This window comes from Leucopleurus acutus (assembly GCF_964270905.1).
Source record: "Leucopleurus acutus genome assembly, chromosome: 5".
Lineage (NCBI taxonomy): Eukaryota > Metazoa > Chordata > Mammalia > Artiodactyla > Delphinidae > Leucopleurus > Leucopleurus acutus.
Window position 1 is genome coordinate 46,531,356 of NC_139147.1, and position 15,777 is coordinate 46,547,132.

The 15,777-nt window shown below is 37.9% G+C and overlaps 1 protein-coding gene across 1 annotated transcript in view; it reads right to left on the minus strand.

The window, feature by feature from the left end:
* DCBLD2 (discoidin, CUB and LCCL domain containing 2) overlaps positions 1-15,777 on the minus strand; it is an 87,094-nt gene that overhangs the window by 17,733 nt on the left and 53,584 nt on the right. Inside the window, exons 4-8 of the mRNA XM_082840259.1 lie at positions 5,853-5,904; positions 3,493-3,565; positions 3,038-3,171; positions 1,341-1,381; positions 243-458 (exon numbers count right to left, since the gene is read on the minus strand). Coding sequence (XP_082696385.1) covers positions 243-458; positions 1,341-1,381; positions 3,038-3,171; positions 3,493-3,565; positions 5,853-5,904 — 516 coding nt within the window. The remainder of the gene's footprint in view (positions 1-242; positions 459-1,340; positions 1,382-3,037; positions 3,172-3,492; positions 3,566-5,852; positions 5,905-15,777) is intronic.

Consider the following 15,777-nt stretch of genomic DNA (forward strand, 5'->3'; position numbering starts at 1 on the left):
AACACGACCTTAAAAGAATCTCTTTACAATGAAAAGAAACGCTAGTAAGAATCAAATACCAACTCCTCTCCTTTGCCATGCTTTATAAAACCAACTTCGGTCAATATTAACACCAGTACACTAAACTTAAAACCATATAATTAAATTTGCAGCGACCTAATTTTCTTTGAAATTCTTAGATGTCACCAGGTTTCCAAATGAAATTAGTATTATAAATCATCTAGAAAATTGTGTCTCTTAACCTGTGATCTTCTTTTCCTTATTCAGATCTATTTGCAACCACTGATATTCATCAGTGGCAAAAGCGGCCCAGGGAGGTCCAGGTTTTTTCAGCCTGGCCTTTTCGGGTTTCCAGCTGTTCTCTTGCCCTGTGTGGTCCGTCCACTCCAGCACAGATGATGCCGTTATTTGAGCATCGGCGATCACGCCAGATTCCATGCCCAGTGTTCCATAACAACCTGAAACAAAGAAGAAAGTAATTTGGTTTCCAGATATAAACTCAAAAATCTCTAAACACTTGCTCATTGGAAACTCTAATTGTTCCTTTAATTAACATACACTATGCTGACAATATACTGTACTAGAGGGTTTCAAAAGTATGCAAATGTTTCTTGGGTCTATGTCTTCGTGTCTCATCAGAGAACGTACAGACGTATTTATTCACAGCAGTAATCACTAGCTGAATGGCAACACATTACCCTCTCCCTGGGATACTCTCCCCAGAGGGCAACTCGCTCTGTTACCTCCTCCAGGTGTTTGCTCAGATGTCACATTCTCCAAGAGGCCTGACCCAACCAACATTAAACTTCGAACCTGTCCCTTCTGAACTGCCTGTCGTCTTTCCTTGCCTTATTTTCTACATCTTTTATAATACTGTAAGCAGGACGTTATAAACATTCATTTACTTATCCACTGTTTATTGTCAATCTCTCACTTCCAGAATGTAAGCTCCAGGAAAGCACAATTTTGTTTATTCTGCTCACTTTTGTTTCACTAGCACCAGAACAGTGCCTGACAAATGAAAAAAGGCACTCAATATTTTCTGTTGATTGAGTTAATTACTTCAGACATATTCAAAATTCCCTTTTTCTAAGGTAACTTCCATGCTTACATGATCATTTCCCTATTAATATAAAACCTCCAGTTTATTCCATTCATTAAATTATTAAGCACGTCTTTTACCTCATAGAGTTATTCGTGATAACTAAGTGAGAAAGTGCAAAAAAACCCCAAAACCCAAAACCCAACCTAGCAATGGCAAAGTGCCTGATGTACAGTGTTCAAAAAATACTGGCTATTATACAAATTATGATAAGTTATAAAGTCCATGAGAGGCTTACCACTTGTCTTAAATGTAAAAAGACTTGTAGATAAGTGTCCCCTGAAAGAGAGAAAGACTTTTTTTGTGACACTCGTATAACCACATGATTTCCTCATATTTGTCTTAGCAAAGCTTTCTTTTGTTTTTATTTCACTAAGTACCATCTACGGCTATCTATTAGACAGCATAATCAATTTTCTCTACAAGTATCTAGTGCCTAGTTTCATATATGATTATGCAAGTGCATCCATGCAACCTTCAATATGTACTTATTTTATTTCTTTTTCATGAAATAAATTGATTCCTAAAGTGTTTCTGTGGCAATTGCTTTTTGGGAATATATAATGAAAAGTGTAATTCTCATAGAAAGAGGCTCAAGCTTCCTGGGGCAAACAGAAGAAAAGCTGGCTACTACTAAGAGAGACTGCATTTGTTACAGGAAATCAATGTATCTAAGAAAAAGTTTCAGTGTTACAATGTAGCACTGCATTTGAATTTCAAAGTAACCGGCAGAATAGGTGCTTAGGGAGGGTGGAGGGGTGGGATTGTTAGTTATCAGTTCACCATATGGCAGGTCAAAGAGCCCTAAGGAACTTGGAGGGATAAAATCATCAAAATCATCAGTGTATGCTCCTGCCTTTAGCACAACGCTCAAACCATCACAAATGGATGCAACCTGTCCGTTTTTTTAAATATGAAAGAGAGAACACATGAAAAAAATTCTTTCTAAAGGTGTAACAGTGGAAAGGAATGAAACAATCTGCATAAAATCATCCAGAAGAAACCAGAGGAAGGAAAGGTAGCTGACTCTAGAGCAGGGATGAGCAAATGACAGCCCATGCATGGCCTGTTTTGTATGGCCAGAAAGCTTAGAACAGTTTCTACATAGTTAAAAAGTTGTAAATAAAACAAAAAAGAATGAGTGACAGACATGTGGCCCATAAAGTCTGAAATATTTGTTAGCTGGCTCTCTACAGAAAAAGTTTGCTGCCTCCTGCTTTATACTGTCTTGAGTATGGATCACACTCTTGGCCTTCTGAATGAAACTGGCCTAGGACCTGAAGAGAAGCTGGCTTCAATTCCGCTTATTGTCTGCAGGACCGAGCATGTCTAAGATGCAAGATTTACAAATAGATCGCCCATACTATGTTTCTATTCAATGTTTCAATTTCTCCTGCTTTTGATGCCTAGTCTATGTTTTGTAATACAGTAGATCATAAATACCATGAAAATACATTCTTAAAATATTCTCTTGGGATGAGAGGGATTCATAATACTATCTCTGATTTACGTCAAAATTTGATTTATATTCAAAGCGTTTCAATTATCCTAATCCATCATGGGCCACACAGGCTATAAGGAACAGAGTAGTTAGTTATGCCTTCTGATCTTTAAAACGAAGTAAGGATTTGGCAATATACTTCTAGACTCACTCTGGGCTCTTTCAACACTTAGAAAAGAAGAAACAAATCACTCTTCCAAATGACTACCAACCTTTCTGACAGAGAACAAGCCAAGATAGCAAGACCTTGCCTGCGCTCGTCAATACACTCAGATATCGAGCACACAAAGGTTATTTCATGAACACCATCAACGTCTGTCCTTATCACACAAAGGTTATTTCATGAACACCATCAACAGTGATACTGCTCAGGTCTAACTCATCCCTATCCCACCCCGTGCAACACGCTTATTATAAATAGCATATATACTTACACCACAGACGTTACGTTGTTAGCCAAAGAACTTTCATAGTACGGGATGCCTTTACTAATTACGACACTAATCCGGCCACCCAAAATGTTTGACACTACGCCTGCATGCACACCAGCCATGCACAATGGTGAGGACTTCAGGGAGGAAAGATAAAAGATTAGTTTTAAATTTTCTTTTGATAATTCATAAACAAGACACTTATACTTCTTCCTCTAGAAATTAATTGATCTGGGCAGTTTTCTTAATAAACATGGGATAGATTATTGATAATACAACACAGAACAGGTTTTTAGCAGAAGAAAAACAACAAAATGTTACATATTACTAAAAAGAAGTAATTCCTAGAAAATAAAAATCCAGATAAAGATACACAATAGATTACACATCTATCTATGAAGGAGTTCAAAAAAATGAAGTTTTATCATCACTTTAACATAAGTCTATATCCAACTTACATCTCTATATCCATGAGGGATTGTTCCAGATATCTCAGCAAAAGGAAGCAGACAACCAGCGGGGCAGTATTTGCTGTGAAATAAAAGCAAGTTAAAGGGTATATAGTGCTGTACTTTCTGGGGAAAAAGACCAAAAAATGTCACTTACCCAGTTTTCAGTTCAATGTAAATACCATAATCTCACCACTCTGAGAGAACCACCACTTCTAAAAAGCCCTTAAGATTTTCTTCCAACTGTTTACACGTCTTCACATACATATATACAAAAATTATTTCATATTCTACATACTGCTTTATTTTGCTTCATAATGAATGGCAGACATATTTCTCCTGTAAGAGCTATTCATAATATTTAATAGCTACGTTTGACTTTGTGGATGAGGCTCAATTTATTTCACCAGCTCTCTACTGATCAAATTTAAGTCGATTTAAAAAAAATGTTTGGCATTCATTTATTTACTCACTCACTCATCCACCTACCCACTTAACACATTTACATGAATGTCTATTACATTGTCTGTTAAGTGCTGGGCTGTGCTAGGTACCGGGTTTACAAAGGTCAACCAAGCAGATATGGTGCCAGCCTCACTGGGTTTACATTCCCGTGGTGGGAGAATACATTAAATGGATACTTTAGATTCATTAGATTATGATTAATTAGATTTAGATTATGATTATGCTATAAAGAAAAGGCACTCTATGAAATAACCAGGAGGAATCTAACAATAAAAGTAATACAAACATTCAGCAAACTTACTATGTCCCAGGCAACATTCTAAGTACACTTCAAGTCATCCACATAAGAACCCTACATGGTAGGTATTATTATTATCCTCATTTTACAGATGAGGAAACTGATGAGCTGTGTGCCCAGGTCACGCAGTTGTGTTGTGGTAGATGGGCTCCAGAGTTTGTGTTCATATGCAGGGCTCTGCACTGCCTCGGTCAGTGGACGGGGCTCTGACGAAGGGAAGCCTCAGCAGAGAACCACCGGCTGTCACTGGAACAGTGCAGGGATGTGCACCGCAACCAGAAGGAAAAGCATGTCCCTGAGGCAGGATGGCCTGTGTGTGCCTGGAATCGAGGACAACCAGTGCAGGTAGAGTGCAGTGAGAAAGGTAAGGTTAGTCTGAGAGAAGCTTGGAAGGGGGGACAGGGATCAGATCATGCAGAAGCCAGGGGGCTGTGGTGAGGAGTCTTGGAGTATATTTCTAAGTAAAAAGAGGACGTCAACAAAGGATTTTGATGGTCTATACATATCATCCGATTTTTATTTTTTTTAAAAAAGTTATTCTGGCTCCTGGAAAGAAAAGAGACTGTAAGGGCCATGAGTGGAGGATAAGACACTGTTAGGCAGTCCAGGCGAGAAAGGACGGCAGCTTGCATGTGGGTGGTGATGACGGAGCTGGAGAGTGGAGGGTCCAAGACAGCTGATCCTCTGGCAGGGCCGTGTGACATACACCGATGCCAGGGTTACCTCTGCTGGCCACAACCCCCGACGAGGGCTGAAGAGCCCCACCAGCCCACAGAGAGAGTACCATTCCTGAAGACAAAATGAAGGTTCTTTGGGGAGCAGTAGCAAGTTGGGGGAGGTGAGTGAGATGGGTCTTCAAAGATGAGAATGAATTTGCTAAACAGAGAAGAATAAAGTGATTCCAGACAAAAGTTCTGAGAGCTCAGAGCAGTATAAATAATCCAGGGATGTTTCAACATGAGTACGTTAACGTTAGACTAGAAAAATGGCCCAAAGACTACTTGTGAAGGACCCTGAAAACCAGGCTAATGAATAGGGATGGCATTTTGTCATAATAAGTAGCTCCTGAAGATTTCAAAGCAGAGGAGTGATCGAATACAGATTTTAGAAAATAACTTGGCAGAATGTGAGTGGCAGAAAAAAGCCAGCAAAGGTTAGAAAAGGGAAACCAATTACAAGTTAATCCTAGTCCAAGCAAGAGACAAGGGTGTAAAGCAGGGAAATGGTAGTATTAATAAAAATGCCACCTGGGTAAGAACAGTGAGGAATTCTCTAACAGCCTAAACCCTCCTGTTACTTCTTTCTGAGCAAAGATAAATGGATCTTCTACCTTTATTAGGAGTTTTGCCAGATTTTGAAGAGTGACTAATCCTACTTTTAAAGTATGTCCAAATTATACTTCCATTGTGGAGAAGATTCAAATGTTAAAAGTTAAGGCAAAATTTAAACATGGCAACTCAGTGGTTTTACATAAGCTCTGGTTTACTGATGTCTCAGAACAATGATTATGAGTCACACCATATACATTAATCTTAAGTACATAAGATGAGGATGAAGTAGATGAAGAGCAACATTTAAGAAAAAAAAGTCACAAATATGGTCATACCTGAACTCAGGTTCCAAAAAACTGGATGCAGTGTCTAAACAAGTAATTAGATCTAGGAAAAAAAAAAAACAAAAACGGATTCAATAATAATAGGTTTATTCTTGCTGAAACACCAACTGTTTCCAAACCCATATCATATTGTTCTAAATTTCAAAATCTTAACAGCTATCAAGGTAGTACTTTAACTTTTTATAAGGTTTTGGCAAGCACAATTTCTTTAAGTATCTGGACTTCTGGGGCTATGTCTGCTCAATATTGAATACACCACATCGCCTCATAGAATCACGTATCACACACATGGACGGCACACAGATAAGTATAATTTATAGCCCTGAAGTAGCTTCTATAAAATATATTGATAGCTTCTGAAACAAATATTTCTTGTTACTATATGACTAAAAATGATCCTTTGCTGGTTACGCATGAGGGAAACAATAACAAATGAAAGGTGAGTTAATTCTGTGGCTCTAACTAACTGCAACTCAAAATCTGGTCCAGGAGTAGGACCAGCAGCGGCAGTATCTTCTGGGAAGTTACTAGAAATTCAAAAGTTTGAACACCATCTAGACCTACAGCATCTCTTGGCAGTGGGGCCCAGAAAGCTATTTTAACAAGTCCTCCAGGTAATTCTAAAGCACACTCTGCATAAGACAGAACTTTAAAGTTTTAACATTTCCTATCTCAAAATCAAATCTGTGTAAGAGCTAACCTTGTCTAATTAAGACCTAGGTCACAGGCTTGTGTAAAAAGGTGGCTTCTGGTTCAAACATTTCAGTGGTTTCCTTCTGCTCTTAGGACAAAGGGCAAAGTCTTCAACACAGCCCCCAAGGTCCGACCTCAGTCTGGTTTTGCCCGTCTTGGCCTCTTTTCATACTAGCTTTCTTCCTCTTCCTCTGTGCTCTCGGCCAGGAAGGCGCATCCACTATCCCTTCACCTGGCTCACTCCCCTCTAGATCTCAGCTTAACTGTCGCATCCCCTCAGAAGCTGTTCCTGATCTTCGCAAGTCAAACTGTGCTAGCACACAGTAGGCACTTAGGGATTTTTGGTTTAACGAATGGATGACTATTAGATGTTCTCATAGTACCATGTGTCACATAAGAGTGATCTGTTGCAATCATTTTAGTGTTGATAAGCAACATCATTTTATGATGCCTAGCCCATGGGTAGTGACTGAGGCTGTCAGTCTTCACCTTTGTATCGCCAGCAGCAATCACAGCATATGGCATAACAGGAGGCTTTCTATCAACATTTATTGAATAAATGGATGAATAAAAGCTTCTGATTGTTGGCGTGTTTGGCTAAGTCCAATCATGGACTAACCTGTAGGGGGAAAACCTGGAAGAAGGTCCTAAGCCAATCACAAAGGTGAGTGATTTCACCTATAAATGCTAGCCAAACACTGTGCCGAGGGTTCCCAATACACTGACAGAGATAACACCTCGCATTCTTCCCAGCACACTGAAGGTGTACAAATATTTGTTAAATCAATGTCAAGCACAGAATAACTGATTATTCTATTTTACAATTCTGAAGAAAAATTATGTGTTTATTATCCAACTGGTATGTGTCTTGAAAGAACTAGAGCATAATAACTGTTTAATAGGAAAGTGGTATTTTGAGAGAGATTACATGGATGAATATCTACATAGTACAGGTACTTGAATGATGATTAAGTTAAATCTGTATTTTAGGAGTTTAAGAGGATACATGCCTGGATAGAGGTTCACTATCACCTGGTTAACTGACTAGGAAAAGCAGACAAACTGAATTACCTGTATATTCTATAGATATTCCTGGCAATCTTTACACAGCATCAATAAGAACTGATTTTCCACTTTCCTGTTCCACCAAAAGAGTTTCCAACTTCTAAGATTAGAAACTGAACTTCTAAGATTAATAGCCTGGGATGAAAAGGTACCTGTGTGGTCCAACATGGCATTCAAGCCATAAGAAGACTGCCAGCTGGCCCTATTACCTTCAGGCTACATGCCAGAATCTCCCAGTCAACTATGGATATACTTGATTAGAAGAGGGCTTTATTATAATAAAGCCCATGCAGTGCTGAAACTCCAGATTTTGCACAAATGTATGCAACTCACTTGACCTTGCTCTCAAATTCCATGGGGGCTCAAAACAGCTCCCTAAGAGGAAAATACGAATTCCAAATGGAAAGCTATAAGGAGAGCCAAGAAGACAAAAGAAAAAGAAAGTCACGATTAGAGATTTTGACCTTTACAACTCCATGAAGGCAAAGAAAACATCAATTAAGCAGGGAATTGAGAAACTTTAAAACGTGTCTTTCTAGAAAGCTTCTCCCAAGTAAACAGCCTTCCAGAAAATCACTATTACTATAAGGCACCCAGTTAACAAGAACACAGCCTAGGCAAGATGAATGCAACTCAAAGGGAACCATCTGACTCAAACTTCTCACAGCAATGTATAAGTTATCATAATGAATGGAATAGAACTAAGAGTCCAGAAATAAACCCTCAAATTTACAGTCATTGATTTCAACAAGGGTGCCAAGACAATTTAATGGGGGTAAAAACAGTCTTTTTAACAAATGATGCTGGGACAATTGAATATCCACATGCAAAAGAAAGAAACCGAACCCCTACCTCAGATCATATATAAAAGTTAACTCAGGGCTTCCCTGGTGGCGCAGCAGTTGAGAGTCCGCCTGCCGATGCAGGGGACACGGGTTCGCGCCCCGGTCTGGGAAGATCCCACATGCTGCGGAGCGGCTGGGCCCGTGAGCCATGGCCGCTGAGCCTGCGAGTCCGGAGCCTGCGCTCCGCAACGGGAGAGGCCACAACAGTGAGAGGCCCGCGTACCGCAAAAAAAAAAAGCAAAGAAACAAAAAAATAAACAAACAAACAAAGTTAACTCAAGGTGGATCTAAATTCAAGAGCTAAAAATATAAAACACTTAGAAGAAAATATAGGTATAAATCTTGACTCTGGATTAAGCAACAGTTTCTTAGATATGACACCAAAAGCATAAGCAAATACATAAAAACACATAAACTGATTTCATCAAAATTTGAAATTGCTGTGCTTCAAAGAATGCTATCATGAACAAGAAAGATAAGCCAAAGAATGACAGAAAATATTTGCAAAGCATGTATCTGATAAGGATCTAGTATTCAGAATACGTAAGGAATTATTACAACTAGACATTAAAAAGACAAATAACCCAATTAAAAAAAAATTTATTTATTTATTTGGCTGTGCCAAATCTTTAGTTGTGGCATGTGGGATCTAGTCCCTGACCAGGGATCGAACCCAGGCCCCCTGCATTGGGAGCTCGGAGTCTTAACCACTGCCGGGGAAGTCCCTAACCCAATTTTAAAAGGAGCAAAGGATCTGAATAGACAGTTCTCCAATGAAGATATACAAATGGCTAATAAGCACATGAAAAGATACTCAACATGATTAAGTATCAGGGAAATAATAATAAAAATTACAGTGAGATACCACTTTATACCCACTAGGATGACTAGAATCAAAAAAACAGGTAACAAGTGTTGGCAAGGATGTGGAGAAACTGGAACCCTCATATATTGCTAGTGGAATTGTGAAATGGTACAACTGCTTTGGAAAATGGTCTGTCAGTGCCTTAAAAGGGTAAATACAGAGGTACCATATGACCCAGCAATTCCACTACCAGGTATATACCCATGAAAATTTAGAACATGTGTCCATACAACACGTGTACACAAATGTTCATCAACTGATGAATGGGTAAACAAAATGTGAAAGAAGTGGTATATTCATAAAATGAAATATTACCTGGCAATAAAAAGTAAGTGCTCATACATGCTACAACATGGATCAACTTCGAAAACATGCTAAGTGAAAGAAGCCAGTCACAAAAGAGCACATATTACATGATTTCACTTATATGAAATATCCAGAATAGGTAAATCTAGAGAGATAAAAGTAGATTAGTGGTAACCTAGGACTGGAGGGGGTTAAAGACTAGCAAATGGGTAGTGATTATTACTTGATTATTACTGACTACAGGGTTTCTTTTGTGGTGATGAAAACGGTCTAAAACTGACTGTGGTGATAACTGCACAACCCTAAATATACTGAAAATCAATGAACTGTATATTTTACGTAGATGAATTGTACGGTATGCGAATTATCTCAATAAAACTATTATTAAAATCTTAAAAACAAGAAAGAAAAAGAAGCTATCATAGAGGCAGTAATAATTTCCTTTCATATACAGCATATTTGCATTGATGGATGAAATAAGCTTAGTAAAAGACAGAGCCAAGATTGGCAGTTTGTTTATTTATTTATTTGTTCATGCATTCAACAGTTTTTAATAAGTATGTATTATGATTAGGTGTTCTTCTAGGTGCTATAGATGGAGCAAAGAACAATCAGACAAAAATCCCTGCATATATGAAGTGTACCTCCTGTGGGGGTAAGAAAAAATAGACAATGTAAATAAGAAAAATATATAGTGTATTAGTCGATAATAAATACACAAGAAAAATGAAGGAAGTTAGGGAAAGTTAAGGGGTTGCAATTTTAAGTAGAGTGGTCAGGGTAGGCCTTACTGAAAAGGAAGCATTTGAATAAAACTCTAAAACAGGTGAGGGAGTGAGGTATCAGGTATGTGGATAACAGAGAACAGTCAAAGGGAATCACAAAGGCCCTCAGAAGGAAGTGTGCCCAGCATTGTTGAGGCCAGAGCGAACAAGGGGAAGACAAGTAAGAGATGAAGCCAAACAAGTCATGAGAAGCCATATCCTAACGGTGTCTTGGAGGTAAGGACACTGGGCAGAATGAGATGGGACCTTCGATTTAATAGGATCACACTGATCACTGGGTTGAGAGTAGACTGAAGGGGAAAAAGGGCAGAAACAAAGGTCAGGGAGGAATCTCTTGCCATAATTGAGGTAAAAGTTGATGGTAACGTGAAGTAGTGTAGCAGTGGAGGCCAAGAGATGTAGTCAAATTCTGATATACGTACGTATATATTCAGAGAGGTGGTGATGGATGTGAAGTTTGAGACAGAGTCAAACATAACTTGAAGGTTTCTGACCTGCGCTAATTAAAAGTACGCATTCCACGTAAAGTGCTTAGGGCAGTGATTATAATAATAAGTACTGATAAAGTACTGATTGTCAGCTCAATAATCAAGCTGGATCCACTCTAACACAATACTAGCACACAATACTAGAAAATCAGTGATATATGTTCACAGTGAAGAGCAGTATTTAATTCACTCAGTTCTCAACTAAGAGCTTCTGGATGGGATTTTTTTTTTTTTTTGGTAATTTTACTCCAATATTTAATACATACAAAAGAATACTTATAACATATACATTACTACACGAAACACCAAATATACTGTGAACTTCATTTGGGTGCTCTGGACAGCAGGGAATGGCAGCAGTAGTACGCAGAACGCCCTCAGGGATTCTGCTGAAGCTCACAGCACTCTACTCCCTCATTTCCCCCGCGCGGCCCAAAGAAGAGGTGGCATCTACAGTGCACATTCTACACTAGTTTTGGCAGCAGAGTCTAACCCAAAGTGAGTGTGATCATAATCCCTATAAAAAGAGCTGCTCTAACATCTGCCTTCCTTAACCTCAGAAGGCTTTAAAGAGGAGGCAGGCCTCCGTGGGGTTTTGAAGGCAGGATTATGTGACCATGAGGAAGAGCACAAGAAAAATACGAAAACAAAGATGAGCCAATAATCAACAACAGGATGACAGATTTCAGGGTTTTCTTAATGAAGACATCAACATCAGATTTTCTAAGACAGCTCTAACTTAGTTAGCAATATTACTATGAGGCATAATTGATATCCTATACACAGGGTTTTATTTAAAGTACAATTAAAATTTTTTCTAATATATAGTAACTGCATAGGCTTGGGAACTTCATAGTTATTCCATGAAATATTTTTAAAAACATGATACCTAATGTTAACCCACATGTAATACCATGAAAATATGATATTTTATAAGTTCACAAATAATAAAAAATATCAGCATATTGGCTACTAACTTAGAAATATTTTTGATCGACAGCACTGTCTATTCCTGAGATTAAAGGATTGTGAAAGAGATTTAGATTTTCCCGCAATTAATACTCTGTTTTGTGCTCTTGAATAAATTGAAAAGACTCTCAGCAGTGTCAGTACCCATCACTTACGAGAGTATATCACCAACTATATTAGCTGCAGGGTATAATTTTTGTCCAGCTGAAGCCATTTACTTCTGAGGGAAGGGATGCTTGAGTGCCTTTATTTATTCTAACTCAAGGAAGCATAAAGCACTGTAACTAAGTAATTATATTTACCAGAAAGAAGAAAATACACGAAGCAAGACAATGTATACTACAAATTCTTCTCCTTTATTTGCTCTGAAATTCTTTTAAATAACAAATTCTCCAGAAACTGAAGGGACCCGAGGTCATTCTTTCCCAATTCTCACTTTGTCAGCAACCTTGCATTGCAGGTGTACAGATAGCTACTTTGTTCAAGAGCTAGAGGATGTGGGACAAGGCTCATCTTTCTGCTAAATTCTTGTGTCAATATTATTGTGTGACCTTGGGAATAATTCCTTGTTTCCACGATAGGAACCTGGCACTGATTTGTACCATGTGCAATCTAGTGAAGGGAAATTTACATATATAATAAAACATAATTTACCATGATTCCGCATCAACTAACATTTACTAAGTGGCAGATAATTTATGTGGTATTTTACATCTAATCTCCTTTTACATACTGAGAATAGAGAATAAATCTTGTTTCTCTTAGAAATATTACAATGCCATCTATGGAAGCTGAGTCCACAACAGGAGCTCAGGAAAAATTTTCTCAGATGAAAACAGTCAATTTTTTTTTTTCACAGATGATGCAGGCATGGCTCAGTTGCCTAAGCAATAAGTCAAATAGGCTACAAGCTACATATGGATAGATCAAACCCTCTCCACACCTAAATTTCTATATACTAAAAAATGAATATAAGACATATTAAAGACATTAGAAGACATATTGAAATAACATAAGACATCTTATATTAAAATATAAGAGACATTAAAAATATTAAAGATTGTAAGACACATTAAAATTCTTTTGTAACCTAGTATCGAGGACACTAATAATATCTTAGTAAGAGTAGCAGTGAATGAATTTGTCCCCCGGATAGCACAAGATAGCACAAACACATACTTAGCCCCTTAAAAGAATTGCTAACTTACTAAAAAAAAAAAAAAAACCAAAACACATAGAAAACACTTAAAATCATTAAGGTGCTCTTGAGGTTATCTGTCAGTCTGAAATAAACTCTATCTCATAAAGGTGAATTGCCTCTTTGGGTTATACCACCTTAACAAATTAATTTTGTTTATAAATTTCTCTGCAAAATAGGTAACACTTTATTCATCAGCACCTTTGTTGTACAAGTTGACATCAAAATACAGATATTTTTCTGCATGTATACACACAAACACTATACATATTCATTTGTGTATAAATAAGGACAAATCTAAAAATATGCATGTAAACTGAGACTTCATTAATAAAATCTTACTAAATAGTTTAAAAGTTTTAAAACGTTTGCCAGACACAACAACAAAAATTAGGAACACAACAGAAAAACTAAAAATAGAAACATAGCTAAGGGTAGCACTCAAAACAGAAAGGATCCTATAAAATTACTGTACAATTAAGGTAGCAAACAATCTAAGGAATTCATGCTCTATTTTCAAAACCAAAAACATCCTATGCAAGAAAAAAACAACCAGTTACAGAAATCTGGACTCTATTAGAAAGGAGTTCTCTATTCCGCCCCTATGTTTCATTTACAAGTTAATATAATCCGATGGAAGATGGAAGAAATGGAAAATATTTGCAAAAAAATGTGGTTAAAGAATGTAGCAATTAAAACCTTTTATACTATCGGTGTTAAGTCTAAAAATAACCCAGCATATAGCAATAATAACCCTGTCAAATGGGAATATTTGTCAGGCTCAGCTGTCCCCAAGTCCTAAGCACATTGTCAGGAAGCAATGAATAAACAAGTGTTTATGAGTTCCAATTAGGCAGCATGTTAACACATCTACATTGGATCATTTTATTTCACATGTAATTTTAAACTAGCTCCTGTTTTTTCCTAAAAAAATAAAGGCAAACTTTAAAGTGACCAATACAAAATTCTGGATTGGTAAAATTTGAAGTAATGAGGTTTAACATTACTTTTTAAGTGATAATTCATGTTCTAAAAAAGGAATATCAGACTATCACTTTTCAGCTGGTCATATACATATATATGTGTACACACACACACATACACACCCCGCCCCAAATTGATGGCACATAACAAACAGAGGCTGCCTTAAAAGACCTGAAGCTATCAATGCAAATGCAGACATGCCTTCTGAGCTCGTTGTTCTGTAACTAAAATTACCTAAAAAATTATTGCCCAGAGTCATCCTAGAAATGTTGAGCTTTTCTTAGAAAGTGGTTAATGTTGGACAGATTCAAAACCAGGAATTTAGAGCAAATCACCTATAAAATTTATTTTATTTTTCAAGTCCAGTGGTAAATGCTGTTTTTTACATTTACATTTTAGAATGAAAATGTCGGTATCATTTATTATTCTGGATTAAAAGATCTGAGTTACTGAGTCTGGACCTGTGAGTGGCTGGCTTTGCCTCTCTCAGTAAGACCAGCAGTAACTAAGGAGTTTCTCTCTACAGAACTTCTAAACAGTGGTTGCTAATATGTTGCCCAGGATATGTCTAGGATCCACGTACATCTTCATTTTCAGATGAAAATTTCAATTTCAGAAAGTCTAGTTCGAATCTGATGGAATTATACTAACTCAGAGTAAATTACTAATCCTCTAATTATTACTGAAGTGTTGATTAATATTTTTATCTGTCTTTCTTTGCTACCCAATAGAAACAGGAAAACTTCCTTTCACTGGTGGATAAAATCTTTCAAAAATGAGGTTTACAGGTGAAAATTAAAAGTGGTAATTGTCGGGCTTCCCTGGTGGTGCAGTGGTTGAGAGTCCGCATGCCGATGCAGGGGACACGGGTTCGTGCCCCGGTCTGGGAGGATCCCACATGCCGCGGAGCGGCTGGGCCCGTGAGCCATGGCCGCTGAGCCTGCGCGTCCGGAGCCTGTGCTCCGCAACGGGAGAGGCCACAACAGTGAGAGGCCCGCGTACCGCAAAAAAAAAAAAAAAGTGGTAATTGTCAATGTAAAAGACTGGAAACTACTGCTCAAAGATCATTAAAAATAACAGAGAGGAATAAAAGTTACGAAAACTAGACCCTAAAGTGAAGAGCACACCAGGTACAGTGCCCCAGACATCACCGAGGCACTGTAGCAGCTCAGCACCTCATCCAAGAGGCTTCTTTGTGTCTGAAGCCTCTTACTTCAACATAAACTCAGGTAGAATGAATATTAATCCTCTGAAATGTTTTCCTGTAGAAGATATGTCTGGTTCAAAAGTCTTTAAAAAGAATTAAATTAGAATCTGGCCTAATTCTGGAGCTACTTTTATAGCAAGATCTCTTAATTTGGTCATCTCTGATCCAGTCCCCTCTAAATAGCCTCTTACCTGGCCTCCCTACAATTCTTCCTCTCTCTCTTGGGCCCGTTCTTCACAGATCAGGGAATCGTAAAAACAAAAACATAAATCCAGTCACATCACTACTCTGCTCTAACAGCTTCCATGCACTTTTTTTGGGATAAAACTCCAACCCTTACATTTTCTGCAAGGCCCTGAATAATGTGACTTACCACTCATTGATTTCACCCCAGCTGTGCTGGTTATTTTTCCAGTTCCTCCAAAGCTCCTTCCCACCCTAAGGCCTTTGCACCTGCTGCTCTCTTCCCTACAATGTTCTTCCCTGTATGTCTGGAACCTCCAATTAATCC